Below are 22,885 nucleotides of genomic sequence, written 5' to 3' on the forward strand. Positions count from 1 at the left end.
TAACAGTGAAGATCCTAATCAAACACGAAGTCTTCCCATAACTTTTCACACAGAATATATCCATGACCAGCCAAAACTTTGATTCCTGCACATTTGTTAAGTCGTATTCCATACTCTGTATTTGTGATTGAAATCAACTCCTTTACTACAACTACTTATGTGCAGAGTTTGACAACTTGTATGTTCTTGTGTAAGCTTTGCAATAGTGTGGCACTATCTAGTTAAGTGAATGACAACTAATCACAGTATGAACTATCGTAATAATTGTCATTTCCTATAACGATCGGTTAATGTTTTCCAAACTTTGTTTACGAAGTTCAAGGTGTTTTATGCAAAGTCTAGAACTGAAATGGGACGTTTGTGGCTTCCTCTAACGATGAATTTAGTAACTACTGTATGGAAGTTCAACAAGTGTTTAAACTGCACAATAAAGAATTACAGGGAGAAACATAAAGTTAATCCAACCACCATCGAAAACAGAACAATTAAAATATTAGGACATATAATACTGCCGGTTATTCTTGAATGTTGGAAAATAGAAGATAATTCTTGTGTTATACTAGCACTCGTAAAAACTGGTTTATAACACACACGAAAATATCCTGTTCTAATGAACGAATTTATAAATGTTAATCACAGTATCAGCCACATGCTCGTTATTGTTCCATTCTATAGTCTATAACAAGAGCCCACCCAGTATATAAATGCCTTATCTATTATAACAGTCCACCCAGTATATAAATGCCTTATCTATTATATATCAATGTGGCTGGTGAAAAACAAAATAACCTACGAGCATGTGCTTAGTTTAAAAAATTGTAACGTATTGATGACGTCACAAAAATTCTGTTTAAGGAAAACAAAGCTAATACAAAGTAAACTGTAAAATATCCAAGAAGAAAAATACATAAACACTATGTTCAACCTGTTTATACTGTAAACGTGTTTCAAATAATTTAACAATAATTTAGAATATACAGCATAAATAATAGCAATAATACAATCCAATAAACACAAATTTTCTTATTTTCAAACTTGCTATTGAGTGAAATTGTCTCTAGTGAGTCGGGCTTATTAGTTTTGAATAGGCCTGGCAAGGCCACGTGTTTAAAGGGCTCCATTTTAAATCTGAGAGTTGCGGGTTCAAATTCTCGTTACTCCAAACATGCTACACTTTTCTGCCGTGGGGATATTATAATGTTTCGTTCAATTCCACTAATCGTTGGTAAAAGAGTAGCCCAAGAGTTTGAGGTGGGTGGTGATGACAAGCTGCCATCCCTTTAGTCTTAAACTGCAAAATGAGGGACGCCTAGCGCAGATAGCCCTGGTGTAGCTCTGCGCAAAATTCCAAATAAACAAACATACTATAGCACATTGCCCAAAACTAGTAAGAATTGTATGGTAACTGGAATTTGATAACGCAATCTACATAATATAATAGTTAATTGCTGCTTATTATAAACACATAGATTTTCATATATTCATTATTTATTTTTATTGGATTACATGAATAGTGAAAATTGTTGTTTCATCTGAGATTGGACATTTTATATTGAGATATCCTTATGAATAGCGAGATATTCAAAGCACACGTCGCCCAGCAGCTCATCGCTAAGTCAGTAGGCTTAAAACAATAAATTTGTTTTGGAATTTCGCACAAAGCTACTCGAAGGCTATCTGTGCTAGCCGTCCCTAATTTAGTAGTGTAAGACTAGAGGGAAGGCAGCTAGTCATCACCACCCACCGCCAACTCTTGGGCTACTATTTTACCAACGAATAGTGGGATTGACCGTCACATTATAACGCCCCCACCGCTGGGAGGGCGAGCATGTTTGGCGCGACTCGGGCGCGAACCCGCGACCCTCAGATTACGAAGTGCACGCCTTAACGCGCTAGACCATGCCGGGCCGATATAGCAATAAAAGTCGAGTTTTTTCGATAGCTTTGGTGGGCAGAGCACCGATAGCCCATCGCGTAGCTGTGTATTTAACTACAGATAACCATCTAAGCACATGCACGGTTTCTGATTACAGAGGTAACATTTCGTAATTAAAACACAAATCTCTTTGTTTGTTAGTTCTTTATAACAGCGAGTGTTCGTAAAAACATTGTAAAAAGCACTCTCTAGTCAAAACACTCATCCGCTTGTTTACACTCAAGAAGACAAACATTTTTAGTTGAAACAATAAACCGGTGGTTAACAATGGAAGATAACCTTTCCAATTAACACAAAAAACATAATTACTAACCCTGAATAATCTCTCATTTCTACTTATAATACAATTTTTTCTAACAGGAAACAAATATTGTGTAGAAAATTTTAAAAATGTTAATTAAGTCTGCTTAGTTTGAAGTTTATATTGTATTAATTTGAAGTTTATATTGTATTAGTTTGAAGATAACACAAACATTAAAACAAAATAAAACCAAACATTTGAAAGTTGCAATTTTGATTTTTTTCTCAATGAATATTACAAGTAAATGTATCTAACACACCAAATGCCATCATAATGAAAAATCATATTGCTGTACATCGAGAAAATATTTATAACAACATTAACTTATCTTTACATCTACTAGATGTCGCCGTAACTTCTTAAGATGGTAGAAATTATGTATCCTTCACTGAAGAATTGAAATATTGTTTCTTTAATTTACGGACTTACAACGCTAAAACCAAAGGTCTGATTTCTCGAAGCAGTCCATTGTAAAACTTTACACTAAAAAAAGTTAAACTATAAAAGAAACAGTTAATTTTAAAGTTAATTAGTGAAGTAGCGTCTATAATTACAAGTAAGCTTTTTAATGTTGTTCAGAAATCATGTGAAACTTCTTTCTGTTTTTATAGTGGCTCAGCTGTAACTTTTCGGACACAGAAAAAAAACACACAATGAACTCACCTTTACGCTGCCCACCACAGGGATCAAACTCTGAATTTTATCATTTAAGTAGATTCAATATATTTTATTGTTTTAGCTGGCCTGGTGCTTAAGGTGCTCGACTAGTGATCTGAGGGCCGCGGGTTTGAATCTTCGTCACACAAGACATGCTCAGTTTTCAGAAAACAGAACAAAACCACATGTTCTTATCAGGAAAAATGCTTTATTCTAAAAAGACAGGTTATTACTTCAGACACCTATTTTATTTGTTTAGAACAAGAACAAACTTAAGATGTGAACTCTGAACTATTGTAACATCACAGCTTACATTCTAACTCCTAGTGGGCCATATAGAATGTTTAACGTATTTGTCTAAAGCAACAATAAATTAACTTCTATGGGAAAGTGACTGTTCAATAGTGAGAAAAAAAAACATTTTCCTATTTGGTTATTTTAGTTTTTCTACAATCAATATTGACATTGTCGATGAATCATCTGTGTAGACACCACTTTTAGTTCTTAACTTTATCTTTTTATCTCGGATGAAATTGTTATTTATGTGACCAAAAGGGACATGAGTTCCTTCATGAAAATCCAATATTTTCCCACGATTCGTTTTCTATAGAGTGTAAATTTTCAGTAATTTTATTAGCTTTGATTATTTCTATTCTTAAACCATAACATATAGAAAAAATTAACACAGATGTGCAAAAATATATTCTGTAGCACTCAAGTTAAAATTATAATAATAAAATTATATTCTATCAGTGATTCAGTAAATGGTCGACTGGTACGAATTCACTTGATGTATAAAGTAAGAAAACATTGATAAGTTAAACAAATTTATAAACAGTGAAATGCAGAACAAATACTTTATTGTGTTTTACATTATTGACAGAATTCACTAAAACTAATAAAACAATGTCTGTCATGATTGTCGTTATCTATTTAGATTGTTATTACTACAAATAATAAATTGTTTGCTTTTATACCTATTTTATGAAACGACTGGTTGTTTTTATCTCTTTGTGTGAAATCATAAGTATCTAAAATGGACGTGTGAAATGTTTATATTACAAAAAACAACAACAACTAATTTATTTAAATCTCCCCAAATAATAATAATTATTTAGAAAACTGCTCTTTAATGTTTATTTACTGTTTTATAATAAATTTTTAAGATTATAATTTAGTTTGCTAGAGTGAAGTGCTTCTAGTTATGATAATATAATAATAGAGAGGTTTGATGAAGTGAAAGAAAACAACATACAATATGAATATTAGAATCAGTGTTGCAGCAATAAGCTAGTGAGAAATTACTGAGTAATGTCTAAGTGTGTCAGTTTAGTGTTAGAAAATTTATTCAGTGTTAGAAGTGAGAGTTATGGCGTCTATTCAGATACTTTAACCAATTGATTAGCAACGAAATTCTGTCAGAAGGTTACTTGAAACATAGTCATAGGTTATGTTAATTTAGGAATTTCAGTTGCATCGTCGACTGTGAACTTAGTCCTACAACGTATTAATGAACATAGACTGTATACACCTTATAAAATAAACAAACTAATATTTATCAAATAAACCAACAAACAATAGAATAGTATTAAAATTATGTTAAACAAAATTAACAAGAACGCAATTCATTTCAAAATATTGTTCAATGTGAGAATTTTCTTGTATCATTGTTGTGTTGCAGCATGTCCTCTTGTTACTTTGTAAACTGTTTCTCATGAGGTGATCTACATATTGCTGTGTAGCAGCGTTTCCTGTTGTTACTTTTTAAATGTTTTTCGTGAGATTGTTTACGTATTATTGTGTAGCAGCATGCCAAGCTGTTACTTTATGAACTCTTTCACGTGAGAATGTTTACATATTGTTGTGTAGTAGCATGTCTTATTGTTGCTCTGTAAACTGTTTCTCGTGAGATTGTTTACATATTGTTGCGTAGCAGCATGTCCTATTGTTACTTTATAAATTCTCTCTCTTGGGGTTGTTTACATATCTTTTGTTTAATTTCAGTTGTAAGTTCTTAGTGTAAGACTACAGTGTTTTCGCTTAGTAAGTGGGCATATTTCTTTTATGTTGTTCGTTTTGATAGAACTCCAAATGTCCGCTTTATTGGCAACAGCTTAAACTACCAATAAGTCTTTAGGTTTTATATCTCCACGAAATATGTTTCAATCTTAAAATTAATCGGAGTAAGAGAGGTTAGAATTTATGAAAGACATGTATTTAATACTTTAAAATTTATATCATCATCATATGCAACATGTATACGACATCTTTGTTTCCTGGAAGGAAAGTTAACTTATTTATCATTTCTGAACCCTTAGTCATATCATCAAAGTAAGGGAAATTCTAAGAAATTTCGTTTTCTCAGAAGGATCTCAGAGGACGACAGTTTTGTAAAAAGAATTTGTGGGCAAATAATATGACATACTTTTTGAGGAAAAGCTTTCTTGGAAATTGTTAAGTCATTGTTTCACCCTGATAAAACTGACGCAGCAACATTTGTGAGAAAGTTACAAAAAAATTCATTTTTTTGGGGATATGACGTCAAGTAGAATAAGTGTTGAGCTATATTTTGGACGGAAATGACGTAAGATATAGAATACGTGTTGAGTTTCAGTTTACTAAGAAATTAACAAGCATAGGTACGTTCGAAGAATTCGAGATGGTTTAATAATTAATTTACGGTTCATACGATACGACCGTTCTCATAACAACACACGCTACTATACAACATTTCATCCACCTCGCAATCGTCAGGGTAAAGCAGGTATAAAAAGGAGTGAAGAAGCTGGAATGATTCCACATTTGTTCTGGGCGCTAGTGCCTATTTCTGGTGCTGTTTGCAGATAGATTTAGCTCTCTGTATGTTTCAGGACAAACTTCCGACCTTTAGTCTTCTGTGTCGCTCCATAATTGGCGCCGATCATTAAAAGTGTCACATAATTTATATTACATTACTAGGAAGGTCACCCATGGTTGACACATGGTTAAATGCTAGGTATGCAGTCTTGAAACTAGAGTATTTGTATAAACCAATTGAAAACTGTTATCTCTAGGTACAAGCACACAGTACTGGAAGTGGACCTAAAGAATTTGTTTAAATACATTGTATTATATTGCATTGCATGTTAACTAATGCTGCAGCAAAGAGTGTTTCCTATCAAAACCATAGGATATTTAGGCTTACTCGCGACTTTAAAACCACCTTTTACTGGAATTCATTGTAGGCGAATATTTTACACTGTGCGCGTTATCAGGACATTCTAAAACAGTCGTGTAAATACTGGAAGAAACATCAAATACGTTACGACAACGCAAACTAGTAGATGAAACACTGCATGTATTATTTAGTTGTTGGATAACCTCCCTAACTGGTAGGATAAACATTGCATATATTAAGTAATTGTTGTTGGACAACCGCTGTAACTACAAGACTAAACAGCGCTTACGGTACATGACTGTTGTTAGACAAATACTGTGTTTACTAAGTGAAAATACCATATTTAGAAATAAATTTTTAAAAAATCTATAACTTTCAGTTTCTTTTTCTACCACTAGGAAAACAGTCTTAAAGATCATAAATTATAGTCCCCCGCTAGTACAGCGGTATGTCTCCGGATTACAACGCTAAAATCAGAGGTTCGATTCCCCTCGGTGGGCTGAGCAGATAGCCCCATGTGGCTTTGCTATAAGAAACAAACACACTCATGAATTATAATTGTTTCTTTTTCATACAATGAATTACCTTATATGGATAAAATAGGCCTGAGAGAAAAAAATATAAATAGAATGAAATCCGAAGTTCGTTCACACTTTGGATCTTCTAGACTTCGAATCGCGATTTTTAGGATCAGCACCATTAACCTAAGAACGGCTATGCCCGAACTTTGGGGTCTCTGACCTGATCGTGTTTAGTTCGTGCGTTTCTTAAGTTGGCCTAAAGTTTAAGATTTCTGATTACTACATAACCGACCCAAATGTTTTATTCTGCAGAGATTAACTGAAAACACAATTTGAATTAAAGCAGTGACACCTACTGGAAGAAATTTTGTGCTTATTTGGAGTTTTATTTGCTCTGGTTTATTGAAAATAAGTTTGGGTTTCGCGCCAAGCTACACGAGTGCTCTATTCGTCCCTAAGTTAGTGGTGAAAAGAACAGAGGTGAGGTAGCCAATCATCACCACCCACTGTCAACTTTTTTACTACTCTTTTAATAAGACATATCGAGATTTACTGTCACATCATAACGCCTCCACTGCTGAAACAGCAAGCATGTTTAATTAAAGAAGATTCGAGGCACCCACCCGCCTACCCTAACAATCTTGTTCGAAATAAATCAAATGTTATCGGATTAAGTAAGTCGTGAAAGGAAATGTACTCTTGATTGTCGTTTGTCTTTTGTTTATTGGAAGAATAATCTATTCAATACTTTACTTTTTATATCATTTTTATATTTAATTTTGGTTTGGTTAGTTTTGAATTTCGCGCAAAGCTACACAAGGGCTATCTGCGCTAGCCGTCCCTAACTTAGCAATGAGAGACTAGAGGGAAGGCAGCTAGTCATCACCACCCACCCCCAACTCTTTTACGAACGAATAGTGGGATTGACCGTCACAATTATAATGGTCCACGGCTGAAAAGGCGAGCATGTCTGGTGCGACGGGGATTCGAACCTGCGACCCTCAGATGATGAGTCAAACGCCTTAACCAACCTAGCCATGCCGGACCAAATTTAAATTTGACACCTGAAGGATTAACACGTGGCACAACTTCGGAACGTTACATTTTGGAACCAAACCTCGGAACAAAGATACCATTATAGTGTTGAAATTTATTAGGGTTAGCATGTAATGCGAACATCATAAAAATATATGTATTCTAGAGGAAGTATGCTGACGAATTAAGAAACTACAAAATTACATTGTAAACAAATATTTAATATTAAACCATTCCTTATACAAACAGTGTATTAATAATAACAAATTTTATTATACTCATATATTCAAGTCACCATTCTCTAACGTATGATAAGATTATCGCAATACTACAAATGAATTGATATACATTCGGAATAATTCTATAAAAAGATATACAACCGAGAAGGTCGTTCACGGGAACACAAGACGTGCTAGTAAGTAACGTTCCGAATTTGTATATACAACCCAGAAGGTCGTTCATGGGAACACAAGACGTGATAGTAAGTAACGTTCCGAATTTGTATATACAACCGAGAAGGTCGTTCATGGGAACACAAGACGTGCTAGTAAGTAACGTTCCGAATTTGTATATACAACCGAGAAGGTCGTTCATGGGAACACAAGACGTGCTAGTAAGTAACGTTCCGAATTTGTATATACAACCGAGAAGGTCGTTCATGGGAACACAAGACGTGCTAGTAAGTAACGTTCCGAATTTGTATATACAACCGAGAAGGTCGTTCATAGGAACACAAGACGTGCTAGTAAGTAACGTTCCGAATTTGTATATACAACCGAGAAGGTCGTTCATGGGAACACAAGACGTGCTAGTAAGTAACGTTCCGAATTTGTATATGCAACCGAGAAGGTCGTTCATGGGAACACAAGACGTGCTAGTAAGTAACGTTCCGAATTTGTATATACAACCGAGAAGGTCGTTCATGGGAACACAAGACGTGCTAGTAAGTAACGTTCCGAATTTGTATATACAACCGAGAAGGTCGTTCATGGGAACACAAGACGTGCTAGTAAGTAACGTTCCGAATTTGTATACACAACCGAGAAGGTCGTTCATGGTAACACAAGACGTGCTAGTAAGCAACGTTCCGAATTTGTATATACAACCGAGAAGGTCGTTCATGGGAACACAAGACGTGCTAGTAAGTAACGTTCCGAATTTGTATATGCAACCGAGAAGGTCGTTCATGGGAACACAAGACGTGCTAGTAAGCAACGTTCCGAATTTGTATATACAACCGAGAAGGTCGTTCATGGGAACACAAGACGTGCTAGTAAGTAACGTTCCGAATTTGTATATACAACCGAGAAGGTCGTTCATGGGAACACAAGACGTGCTAGTAAGTAACGTTCCGAATTTGTATATACAACCGAGAAGGTCGTTCATGGTAACACAAGACGTGCTAGTATGTAACGTTCCGAATTTGCGTGGAAAGATGTTTTTGCTCTAAAATAGCAAATTCAGCAAATAAGTTTTTGGTTGGTTCAAATATTAGTACAAACGTATTAAAGGGGTAACTGCGTCAGACATTGTTCACTTGGATTTACTGTGTTTGGAATTTCGCACAAAGCCTAATGAACAGTGATAGACTGGAGGGAAGACAACTACTCCATTATACTCACCGACAACTCTTTGAAGAGTTGTTTTTAAACCAACGAATAGTGGGACTGGCCGTCATATTACAACGTCACAATAGCTTAAAGGGCAAGCATGCTCGGGGTTTCGAACACTCAACCCTAAGATTACGAGTTGAGCACCCTAACAACCAGGTCTTGTAGTGCCCGGTGTTCATTTCGTGTTGTTGTTGTTTTACTAACAGTATTACTGTTTATTTTACTTCAGTTTAGTTACAGTTATAGTAAAAAAAAAATCTCATAAATTGTATTGTAAACAAGTAGATTTTCTACTTTCAGTCAATAACATTCGGTTTTAGGCTATAGTCTAAAAACAGTGTTTAACTACCCCAGCACTAGTGAAAGCATGTGTGTATCAGTTAACAACAGCAAACTATGTGTGTGCTGCGAGTGTTGAAACAGTAATGGAGTATGCGCAAACAGCTATCTCGTCTTTCAAGGCCCTCGGAACTCTTGTTGTTTTTTTCGTACGAGCTACCGATTTTAAATTTAGACATACAGACAGGTGCTTGACAGACTCCTGACCTTCGAGATCTAACCAAATAATGGCGTTTGAAAGACGTAAAAAACAAACAAGATGAGGTTTCTTGTCCAATTAAACAAATCTTAGTAAATAACAGTGTTGTACGTTTAAGATGGCATTTCTGCTTAACAGTGGCGACCTCTATGATATAGATCGTTGCTTTTAAATTGTATAGATAAATAGATATCAAGAACTACTGATCAAAGTTAAGGTGACTATATATAATGTTAGTAAAAACTAAACTACGTTAAAGTAATATACGCAAATAAACACGTTCTGGTTTAAAAAAATAAAAGTGGAAAAAAGACATTATGTCATTAAACAATACACACACACACAAAACTAACTATCACGGTTAGCTTGTACATGGATCGCCAGTTAGATGTATTCAACGGTTACCGTGTAATGTGTAAATATGCAGTTAACAAGTATGTATGTGGTAATATCTACATATGTAGTGATATGCAGTTAATATGTAAATATTTAGTAATATGTAGATACGTAGTAATATGTACACATCACCAAAATGTCTGACATAGTCTTATGTTAGGCCTAGTGCAAAAACGTTGCTAATATGTGCAACGTATAATTTTATTTTGTGTTATTTAAACGTGAGAGAAGATTTAATTAAGCCTACTCATGCCTTATAAATAAAACTAACCTGTAGAAATATAGTATTAAAACATTTATTTTAATTTTAAATAAAGATGAAAATTAAGAGTATGCCTAATATACCAGGAAAAATTTTCGCCAAGCCTGTTGAAATCTTGTTAAATGTAACAAAGAATTTGTGTATATGAAAAGTATATAATACTTTCCATGAAATAATGAGGAAGAGAAGAAATTAGGCTTAGCTTACGTTGAGGAAAGGTATGATTAGCACTCTGGATGAGAAGAAATGAGGCCTAACTCACGTTGAGGAAAGGTATGATTAGCACTCTTTAAATACCAAAGGTTTTCATCTAAGAGACAGTGACGAAATAGTACATGTATGCAGGGGCGTAGATTTTTTACACCCAGTGGGGGGGATGATTTTTGCAACCACTTATGTGGGTTGTTCAATTTGCAAATTGGTAATCTTTGATTACGTGAACCTAAAAGCTGTAAACATGCAGTCATAGAATAATATTGTTGCCACGATACTTGCATGCATACTTAGGCCTACTGACTGATACTTACGAACTATCGCTTAGATCGAAAAGCTTACAAGCACACCTATATTAAAGATGTACATTTCAGCTGCTGAAAAAGCCTACATCTAGGCCTAATTATGTAATTCGATTGGTAAGAACATGAGAATCACAAGAACAAACACACAATTTGTAGGCCTGTGATGCAATAAAACAATTCAACAGACCAAACTACAAGAGGGGATGATTGTATGTACCAAAACCCCATCTAAAATGAAGGGGGGATGTATCCCATTCATTCCCCCAGGATCTACGCCTCTGCATGTATGTATCACGACTGGTATGACAAAATAGTACATGTATGTGTGATGATTGGTGTGACAAAATAGTAAATGTATGTGTGATGATTGATGTGATGAAATAGTACGTGTGTGTGTCATGACTGGTGTGATAAAATAGTACATGTATGTATCACGACTGATATGACAAAATAGTAAATGTATGTGTGATGATTGATGTGACAAAATAGTACATGTATGTATCACAACTGATGTGACAAAATAGTAAATGTATGTGTGATGATTGATGTAATGAAATAGTACGTGTGTGTGTCATAACTGGTGTGATAAAATAGTACATGTATGTATCACGACTGATATGACAAAATAGTAAATGTACGTGTGATGATTGGTGTGATAAAATAGTACCTGTATGTATCACAACTGATATGACAAAATAGTAAAAGTATGTGTGATGATTGGTGTGATAAAATAGTACCTGTATGTATCACAACTGATATGACAAAATAGTAAAAGTATGTGTGATGATTGGTGTGATAAAATAGTACATGTATGTATCACAACTGATATGACAAAACAGTACATGTGTGTGTCACGACTGGTGGTATGATAAAACAGTACATGTGTGTGTCATGACTGGTGGTATGATAAAACAGTACATGTGTGTGTCATGACTGGTGGTATGATAAAACAGTACATGTGTGTGTCATGACTGGTGGTATGATAAAACAGTACATGTATGTATCACAACTGATATGATAAAACAGTACATGTGTGTGTCATGACTGGTGGTATGATAAAACAGTACATGTATGTGCCACGACTGGTATAATAAAACAGTACATATGTGTGTCATTACTGGTATAATAAAACAGTACATTATGTGTCACTAATGGTATAATAAAACTGAACATTATGTGTCACTAATGGTATAATAAAACAGTACGTGTATCTCACATGACTGGTGTAATAAAACAGTACATACATGTGTCATGACTTGTTTTAGATCATGTTTTGTGCTTTATTTTAAATGAAGATTCAATTCTTACCCCAGCTGGCTATAGAATACGCTCAGCGACATGAATCACGAGGTACTGACGCATGGGTGAGACACCAATGAGTCATCTGTAAAGAGGTCGGTAACACATGAAACGCTTTGGATCGAGATTTCTCATTCCTTCTACACCTCTTGTAGTACTACACTACTATTGTGTTACATCATCATATCACGAATTCTTTTCTTTAGGAACTCCTGAGCTCCATTCCCAGGTAGTTTCTCTATTACTGTTGTACGAAGTTCGAAAACACAAACACAAGAATTGAATTAGCAATTTTCATTTTTATTGTGTTTTTTTATAACTTGTCTTGAATTATATATCTTTTTTTCGTGTTTTTTTTCTGTAGGAAACTTATTTATTTCAATTGGAATATTCCAGCCTTACCTGCTACACTTCAAATCCGATTTACGAAAGTCGGCTCATGTTTACAAAGAAATTTTCGTTTCGTTTTTCGTTTCGTTTTCGTTTATAACGAAACAAACCAAACGGTTTAGTTTTGTTACTAGAATTAAGAGTAGTGTTTAACAAATAAGTCTTAGTTAATCAAAAATAGAGCTGTCTCTCTATAGCCGCGAACCAGGGAGTCTTTGACTAACGTTTACGTCATCGTAAACTTACCAATACTCTGAACGATTCTTGCGATATACTCGTAACTTTAAATAAAAACAAAAATTCTCGTTCTTACTAATATATTAATCATATCTTTAACTGAATTAAATCTTTTAACGCTTGCTTTTAGACACTGAATTGTAGCTGTTTTGGTGTGTTATATGAACTCTACATCTATTAATGTCCTCTGCACATGACTGGTCAGATTAATAGGAATATGAAAGAAACAACAAATTGTTTGTTTTTCTTATAGCAAAGACACATCGGGCTATCTGCTGAGCCCACCGAGGGGAATCGAAGAAACAACAACTATCCTGGACATTAAAAAAGCAGTGGTCCACTGACAAAACGGGACACTTTTCAAGTATCGTAAAGCAATATGTTGTTTTCTTCTGTGGAGATCGGGGATTAAAGGAAACTACGGGAACTTTGAGTGTCCTTTCATATATCTAGGGTAAAATAAAAGAATGAAACAGCTATTGTTTTATTACTATTTATCTGGTCTTTTAAACATATTTAAAATCTGAAATAACCTATATATTTTTGTATTATCACTTAACAAGATATCATAGTCATTGGTTTTACTATAAAGACCTATAAATCATATGTATCGTTGATACTAATAGTTACACATGTTTTTCATTACAGCAGTAAGGTGTGGAATCTGTTGTATCTTTCTGTACATGTTAACAGTTTTTACCGCTAAGAAAAAGGACACTTTGGGGACGATAAACATACGAAAGCAGGAGCTTCGAGCTACTTAACAACAAGTGTTTATTAATTCTCCTGTGTGCATCATTGGATCTGAACTGTTTATTAACTCTCCCGTGTGCATTATTGGACCTGAAGTATTTATTAATTCTCCTGTGTGCATTATTGGACCTGAAGTGTTATTAACTCTCCTGTGTGCATCATTTGACCTGAAGTGTTATTAATTCTCCTGTGTGCATTATTATTATTGGACCTGAAGTGTTATTAACTCTCCTGTGTGCATTATTGGACGTGAAGTGTTATTAACTCTCCTGTGTGCATCATTGGACCTGAAGTGTATATTAACTCTCCTTTGTGCATCATTGGACCTGAAGTGTTTATTAACTCTCCTGTGTGCATCATTGGACCTGAAGTGTTTATTAATTCTCCTGTATGCATTATTGCACCTGAAGTGTTTATTAACTCTCCTGTGTGCATCATTTGACCTGAAGTGTTATTAATTCTCCTGTGTGCATTATTGGACCTGAAGTGTTATTAACTTTCCTGTGTGCATTATTGAACCTGAAGTGTTTATTAATATTGATATTAATATCAAGAAACTGGTGACACAATGTCTCGTCCAGTTCAACTGGACACCTTTCGGAGAAAGTCTTAGATAAAGGTCATTCTTAATCACGTGAAAATATTTTGTTTGATTTTGTGGCCGTATTACTCCATTACGTAATACTGAGTATGGCTGATAAATTCTTTAGAATTATTGTGGATACGATTTAAGGAAACTCAGTGCAGGATGGTCAACAAATTAAAATCGTAATCAGACCAAGTGTGAAAACATTGACTTGTCTCCACTTTACCTCAATTCTGAAAAGTCATTTTATTTCTTCCCTAACAACTATCAGGTCAGGCCTGCCATGACCTAGTACTTTAGACATTTGACTCGCAATATGAGGGTTATTGTTTCCGTAACAACTGTCAGGCCTGGCGAGACCAAGCATTTCGGACACTCGACTCGCAATCTGCGAGTTCCGAGTTCGAATTCCGTCACCGAATACACTTGTTCTTTCTGCCGATGGGGCTTTATAATGTGACAGTCAATCCACGTTTTTGTTGGGAAGAAAGTTGCCAAAGAGTCTGTTGAACAAACCACAGATGTTCTAACTGGTTATTTGTGCAGTTGAAAAATTCAAGTAAATTTAATACTAAAATCAATAGTGAGGAAGTTACGTCATAATGAAATCAAACCAAAAATAATTCTTTGTTTTTGTTTGTTTCTTAGTAATTAAGCACAAAGCTACACAATGAGGTATCTATTATTTGCCCATCATGGGTATCGAAACCAGGATTCCAATGTTATAAGCCCCCACACATACCTACGTGTCATTGAAGGATTGAAAATTCTTTGTTTCAAGTCTTGAGTCAGTTCGAAGTAGAGAAGCCCGAAACCGCTAAACTGCGTTAAAGGCCAATCACAAGAATCGAGAAAGTTTTAAGAACGACTTTACCGGATATCAGTTAGCTTAATACTTTGTACCAACACAAATATTACAAATATCTTTTGTACCATTTGTTATAAATGGAAGAGTTTAAAACAGTATGTTTGGTTTTGTTCGTTTAATTTTGCGCAAAGCTTTTCTACGGCTATTTGCGCTAACCGTTCCTAATTAAGAAGCGGTGGACTAGAAGGTTTGTTTTTTTTTAATTTCGCGAAAGCTAACTGTCCCTAATTTAGCAGTGTAAGACAAGAAGGAAGGCAGCTAGTCATCAACACCTACCGCCAACTCTTGGGCTACTCTTTTACCAACGAATAGTGGGATTGACCGTAATATTATAACACCCCCACGACTGAAAGGGCGAACATATTTGGTGCGACTGGGATTCGAACCCGCGACCCTCAGATTACGAGTCAAACGCCTTAACCCCCCTGACCATGGTGGGCCGGACTAGAAGGAAGGCACTTTGTCAACACCACCCACCGTCAACTCTTGGGCTACTCTTTTACAAATAAAATCTGAGGTTAACTGTCATATGTTAACATCCCACTGGTCAAACAGGCTAGGATGTTTGGTGACGAGATTCGAACTCACGATCCACAGATTTTGAGTTGAATGCTTTAACCACCATACTTTGTTAGGCCTAATTTTTGTATAGATTTTTAAAGTCTAGGTTACAAGGGTAAGTGAGCTTCAACTGACTTGTTGTTTTATATAAAAATGTTTCATTTACATACAAAAGGATTTATTGTTGTCTTGAGACACTTTATTTATGTAACACAGGTTTCTATCTTAATTCACATGACTTTAGTTTTCTAAATGTATTGAACAGTGCGATTCACCAAAAAGAGCGAGTAATCACGTATGTTTAGCAACAAACACGTTGATGGTCTAATTAAACAGGCCCCGGCATGGCCAGATGGTTAGTGCGCTCAACTCGTGATTCAAGGGTTCGAATCCCCGTCACACCAAACATGGTCGCCCTTTCAGCCGTAGGGGTGTTATAACGTTTCAGTCAATCCCACTATTCGTTGATAAAAAGAGCAGCCCAAGGTTGGCGATGGGCGTTGATGACTAACTACCTTCCCTTTAGTGTTACACTGTCAAATTAGAGACGGCTAGCGAAGATAACCTTTATGTAGCTTTGCGCGAGATTCAAAACGCAAACCAAACCTGGTTAAACACTTTCTATCGTTATCATCTCAATACTAATTTCTTTTCAAAGCTATAGCTTATTTAGACATCCTATAGTTTAGTACACTGAAACAAGTAAAAGCATTTTTCAGAATTTACTAATTTTCGAATTAATCTAAAACTCCTTGTTTACTTTAGATGTTGTTTTAAATTATCGCGAGAATACAAAACTTGCGCTCGGTCGTGGCTGAAGTGGAATTCGTATAAGCTTTTCAAGAAATTTCGAAAAGACATGAAAAGACATTACTTTAATATGAGAAAATGTATGGAGCAGTTTTAATTGAAGAGTCAATTTTTAAATGGTATTATTATGAGCTTATGGTTTAGTTATATATGATTTTTATTGACAAGTGACTTGCTGTTTTACAGTGGAAATGCTTAAAACTGAAATATTAAGTTATATGGAAAAAAAGGACAACTAAAATGTCTTTGTAATGACTAAAACATAAATATGACCATACATCAGTATGGAAACAGAACGGGGATTTATAGAATTAAATTTTAGAATTTGACTTTACCAATTTTACAATACAAATTTTCCTAAACTAAAGCTGTGAATATTTTCCGGAGATATCCTTTTAAAAACAAACTCTCCAGTCAACAGTACACTTTCAGATAAGAGGTAGAAGGATTGAACCAAGACAAGACTTACGTTCTGTATTCTCGCAAAAATATAAGGATATTTTAAAACGACCCATTAAGTTTGTTCTTGTGTTGTTGAGAAATGAAGAAGAAAAGTGTTACGCGGTGAATGTGTTACTAGTTACAACGTTTCTAGGTTGTTTATTATTTAAAAGTAGCAATAAATGTGTGGCTTTAATGTCAGATTCGACTCACGTAAACAAAAATTCGTACAATACAAGACAACGTTGTTTCTAGTTTGAAAGAAATCACTATCTGTCTTCTAATGGCAATGGTACGTCACAGAGCGTACTCAGAACTGCACTAAAAGACAAGTTACAGCAGGTTCGAACATCATAAAAAGAATGTTAAAATAACCTTTGGATCAACGTTATATTTTTGGTTGTAGATAAATAGTTACACGTTGTATCCTGAAAAGGTTGTTCAAATACTAGTTGTTCTGTACCACGGATTCAGAAATGGCACGACCAACTTTTAATGGATCAGCAAATGACTGTGGATATCACAGGATCCAGAAATATCGTTGTCACTAACATGGTAGGGTACACCGTGCCAGTTGAAAAAACAACAACACAATGTTCGGGAAAAGCAGTATAATGTTACACGAAAGCTAGTGACAAAAACTGTACTTGAAACTCATTAAGTAACTGGTCTTTACTACTGTTAAATATGGCTGACAAACTAGAGAGACAGCTTATCCACAGCTGAGCAGATTCTGTTAAAATTGTATAGTTTTAACACTTTGAGCTTAGTCAGACTGAAATATCAGTTACACTTTGTAACTTTAACATTGTGATTACAACCGAGCTGAAATATTTAGTGTGACTTAAACCAGGCTAAAAATAATTGAAGTTCTGATTCGTAAATTTCAAACTTCAAACTCAATTAAACCACAAAGGATAAGCCTTAGCTTATTTATTTGGTCGTTTTTCCTTAAAGACAAGTTTACACTTAGTTTTCTCTGTTCTGTGTATAAAACCACAAATAACGAGTTTAGAAGTCCAGAGTACAGAATCTTTATCAGAAAATCTTTTGTTTTCTTAATAAAACCAATCTAAACTGCAATACTTGTCGTGTAGCTTGTTGACGATCTCACAAAAATTAAACTTTGGCAATTTTAGAGCAAAAATAGAGAAATTTTGGAAATTAATTAAAAAAATTATTTAAAATTAAAAAGCAGTCACCTTTTGTGACTTTAAACATTTTGTGACTCTAAACCTTTTGTGACTTTAAACCTTTTGCGACTTTGATTCTCAATCTCCTAATTTATTGTTATAAGCAACTAAAATATATGGATTATACACTTACCCAATAAGAAGCATCAGCTATCTTCTACTTCCTAGTGATAACATAAATAGAAACTGTTTATTTAACTTATCTGTAATATGCTCGACAATCCGTGAGTGAATATATTTTCATTATCGCCCACATCTGAGACTTTTGTGACGCTGGTATGACGTAGAAAAGGACATATGTAAAACAATAACCTTGATACCTTTTACTTCCCTGTCTCCTCAGGGTTATCTGTTTCTTCCCTCTTAATTTTTACGTCATTAAATCACACACAACATGTTTTATATCCTTACAAATATACAGCCCTATAATCTTACAACCCCATTATGTTAGTTCTATAGCCTTACAAATGTAAAGTCAAATAACCTCGTAGGAATACAGCATTTTAACCTTATTATGTTATAGTCTTATAACTGTATTGTCTTAGAATATTTAAGAGTTCTTGAAAGCGCGTTAATCTGTAATTAAAAGAAAAATCTTTCGCAGTTAAATTTATTTGAAGTAAATATTTACATGTAAGTATTTGGTTAATGTTAATTTACTTGTGTTTAAAATGTCTTTGTCTTCCAACTTCTACATTTCAGGCTACTTGATAATTTGACCTTGAATATAACATTTACCAACCTACAGTATGAATTATTTGTCTCGACTAGCCGAAATATTACTGAGAAACATTTTTATTGTTGCTTCGAAAATCAAGCAACATATCGTATTATTACGTCACAACAGTAATTTATAGTGAAAAAAAAAACGGACAATGTCTCACCCAAATATTTGTATATTGTCTGCCTTTTATATATATTTTTATTAATTTTTTTGAAGACATCACGAATGTTCGTTTCAAAGTAAGAATCTCATCCGATAGGTAACTTGATAATTATAGCTCGTATTTTTCAAGGTGAGAAATTACACATTGTTGCATAAAATTGGCGTCTTATTATAGATAAATGGATCTATTTCAATAAAACAATTGTCAAACACGTTTTTCAGTCGAATACAAGATACCAAATATTATGAAAAAAAATGACTGGAAAATACAAAAGACGTACTTGTACGAAAAAAAACAATTTAAATAGAAACTTGGAGCAATTGAAACACCTTTCAGAAAATTCTTGAATATTTATAAAAATTAGAGAAATATTGGTGGTCGACTTCATTTGATTACTGCATTTGAAGTCTTGTGGCTATAATTTTTCATGAAGTATGCATCTTATGCATTATTAAAGTAACGCCATACTTTTGCAACAATGAATGAATTTTTTTGCAAAACTCTGTATTTATAAATACGAATGTAACATCAGAAGTTACTTCCTTTTAAAGCGAGGGTCAGTAATCATGGAGGCGAGACATTGTCCTGGATCCATAACAAACCTCTAAATTAAACATGGAGATAGTTTATGGTGAAGGATTACGGTTACTTAAAGACGGAATGATGCACATTCATTCATACACCAATATTTGCAAAAGACATTTGTTTTTTTATTGTTATTTGCTGATTTGGGACAACAGATCTTTCGTTGATTTCATAACCACCCAATCAGTGACACGTATGATTATAATATACGAAATTCAGAGAGAGAGAGAACAAAACCAGTGAATATAACTTGTGGGTGAGTTTAAATATATGTAAACAACATCAGTGTCTGTATACGTTCCACCCCTGATACAGGTGAAGCCGAAATGCCAAGTACAATAAGGTTTTCATTTGGCGTTTGCAAATCAGAAGATTAAATAAACGAAAATGTAATAGAAAAACATAAAAAAAACACGTAAAATAGAGTTAAAAAGATAAAACCAAATAAACATATGACACAGAATACGGGAGATAAATGTTAAACATGTGACAGGTAGAAATCGCAAAACAAACAAATAAGGCACGTGACATATGGTTTAGAAAATAAAAAAATAAACGTGTGACACACAATTCACAAGGTAAAATTAAGACACGTGGTATATAGTTTAGAAGATAGAAAGTTAAAATGTGTCACATATTCATAATATAAAATTAAGACACGTGAAACACAGTTTAGAAGATAAAAATAAACCGTCTGATGCAAAATAAAATAAACAAGAGTTAGTGGTTCAGAAGGAAGAATGAAATGAGGTGTTATGAAACAATTTATAAAACATTGGAACATTAGCGCAGGTAATAGAATGTACCAAATCTACAATGTAATAGAAGGTATCTAGAAGGATTGTGGTTCGAGTAAGTTTACCTGAAATTAACAAGATTTTTGGTTTTTTTTAAGGTTTCTTGATGTTTATTCTTATTTTAAAAGACAAAGATAACGTTCTTCTCAAGCAGAGAAAGCGTATCAAGGCGACGCCTGTCGGGAAAGAGTCATCCATTTCGAGTGAGCACTATACAAGAAGCTACTGTTTCAAAGGAAGCCGGACACGCGCTGGAAGATATTTCCAGTTGTCGAAAGTTTCATTCTACTGTCGCCAAAATTATCTCTCTTCTCACGTGGCGCGACAAACTCGAGGAGTACTACTGAGATGAGCAGTGAAACCCAACCACAGGCAAGGAAGACTTCTGCGTAGGCTTGCCCACGCTTCTATAGAGAGGGTCGGATGTGCCTCTCGTTAAGCCATTAAGTAGAACGGCACCACTGAAACGAACAAACCGCGCTGTTTGGATCTTGGAGCTTCCAAACTTCTGTGTTGGTTGAGTAAGTGAAGGCGCTGATGGATTAGAACAGAAGTTATTAGAGTGGTTCGTAACTGTTCAAATGTAACTTTGCTAGCGTAAAGAATTACTCTCAGGAACTTCTACAGAGCTCTCTGGAAAAATGGCGGCCACTCCCTACCCAACCATGCCGAGGCCTGAGCGATCGGACAGCGGTTCTGGAGTCAAACCTCGCCTTTACAGACAGCCGTCCAATTTGTCCAATTTCAGCTGGTCGGGGAGGCAGCGCGCGCCTAAGGTGTGGGTAATAAATCCTATGCACATTGTGACACTAACAGACAGAAAGGAAAGTAAGATAGTGTGGTATTTTGAGAAAATAAAAGCGATATCAGAGAAGTGGTTCACGCACGTGCTTCTGTTGCTCTTTATGTTAAGTTATGCAGCGATAGGAGCCGTACTTTTCCAGTGGATCGAAAGACCGGTAGAGGACCAGGAGAAGGAAAGCATCGGAAAGGTGAGAAAGTTAGTCATCGAAGACCTGTGGTCCAAGCGAAATGAAACCGCCGAGGTCTGGCGAGGGCTTACGATACATCGCTTAATGGAATACGAAGCCCAAGTGTTCCAGTCTTACAACAGCGGCATAAAGACAGATTCTGAGTTAAGACAATGGACGTTCTGGGGATCACTGTTCTTCTGCGGAACCATCTTCACCACAATAGGTAAGCACTTCAGAGTCATAGAAGAGCTTTGCTATTTAATTCTCTAAGTGCTTTCTATAGCATTGCTGTCTTTACCACTGTAGTTCAACATGCAACCACCAGAGACAAGCTTTATTCCTTAAATTTCCAAATAGATCTTAACGTATTATTGTCTTCACAATAGGTAAACATTATACTATACCAATTCCACTAAACCTTTATTTCAGTAGTAGTTGTAGTGCAGTGTGTGGCCACCGCCAGGAGATAGTGAATTGAACATATATTTTTATCTAGGATTATTATTTTATTAAGTATGTCTGTGATATGTGGCTAGTGAACTGGATATATTTTTCTCTAAGGTTTTTATTTTAGTATTTGTGTAATATGTGGTTACTAAATAATTATATATTTGTTTTCGTAAGGTTTTCATTTCTGTTTGAGCAGCCACTTAAACTTCAAAACTATTTGACATTTCTTTTATAGTTACAATTTATCTTTTACTTGTTTCCATCTTTAGTCCTTAAATTACTTGGTACACATGATGACCAAGTCCTGTTTATGGGTGGGTTAAACTGACATTGATGTTGATGGATACCATCACCTGGCAATGATGACCAAGGCCTGTTTATGGGTGGGTTAAACTGACATTGATGGATATCATCACCTGGCAATGATGACCAAGGCCTGTTTATGGGTGGGTTAAACTGACATTGATGTTGATGAATACCATCACCTGGCAATGATGACCAAGGCCTGTTGATATTTAGGTTCCATTCAAATTCATAACGAAAATTCAGCTTATATTGACACTCATCTCTTGTTGATAATTAATCTCAGCTTATACTAATGCCCAAGGCCTAACAGTTACTAGGGTTAAGAGACAATGATATAATTACCATAAGAATAATACAAAGTAACAGTGAACGATGCATTTTCTAAAGGTAAGTGGAAGAACAATATAAATAGAAATATATAGTGAATAATGAACGTAAAACGAACTTCCAATCAGACAAAGCTATCTGCTTACATCAGAATCATCAATACATACCCACCAGTAAACGTACCCAATCAAATGTAAAATTCAAACTATGTTGCTTATGATGATTAGAATGTTTTATCTTAACATTTGGGTACCCTCGCTGTTGACGACATTTTCGGCCGTAAACCCCTTAATGTCTTAAGCATTTTGGCCAACAAACATAAATTTAAGTGACATAAAATTAACTATAATAAACATTCTAACCAACAATGTGTTTTGGCTGTTTAACTTGTTTACGCTCATGTTCAAGTACGAGCTAAAACATCATGGTAAAAGTTATACTTGGCTTGAAAAGCTAAGCATATTTAGGTTAGCTCTAACTCCAAAAA

The 22,885-nt window shown here is 34.9% G+C and overlaps 1 protein-coding gene and 1 long non-coding RNA gene across 3 annotated transcripts in view; both read left to right on the plus strand.

Annotated features, from left to right (window-relative positions):
* The first annotated feature begins 6,036 nt into the window (after positions 1–6,036).
* LOC143224315 (uncharacterized) lies at positions 6,037–14,666 on the plus strand. Of its 2 annotated transcripts, XR_013013328.1 has the most exons (4): positions 6,037–6,265; positions 12,248–12,462; positions 13,114–13,314; positions 13,509–14,666. It is a non-coding gene; the product is annotated as an uncharacterized LOC143224315 (long non-coding RNA). The 2 variants fall into 2 exon arrangements; XR_013013327.1 differs by lacking the exon at positions 13,509–14,666 and having other exon boundaries at positions 13,114–13,337.
* Positions 14,667–20,411: 5,745 nt separating this feature from the next.
* LOC143223731 (potassium channel subfamily K member 18-like) overlaps positions 20,412–22,885 on the plus strand; it is a 32,656-nt gene continuing 30,182 nt past the window's right edge. Inside the window, exon 1 of the mRNA XM_076452081.1 lies at positions 20,412–21,538. Coding sequence (XP_076308196.1) covers positions 20,983–21,538 — 556 coding nt within the window. The 5' untranslated portion in view covers positions 20,412–20,982. The remainder of the gene's footprint in view (positions 21,539–22,885) is intronic.

The sequence above is a fragment of the Tachypleus tridentatus genome, chromosome 8 (genome assembly GCF_004210375.1).
Source record: "Tachypleus tridentatus isolate NWPU-2018 chromosome 8, ASM421037v1, whole genome shotgun sequence".
NCBI lineage: Eukaryota > Metazoa > Arthropoda > Merostomata > Xiphosura > Limulidae > Tachypleus > Tachypleus tridentatus.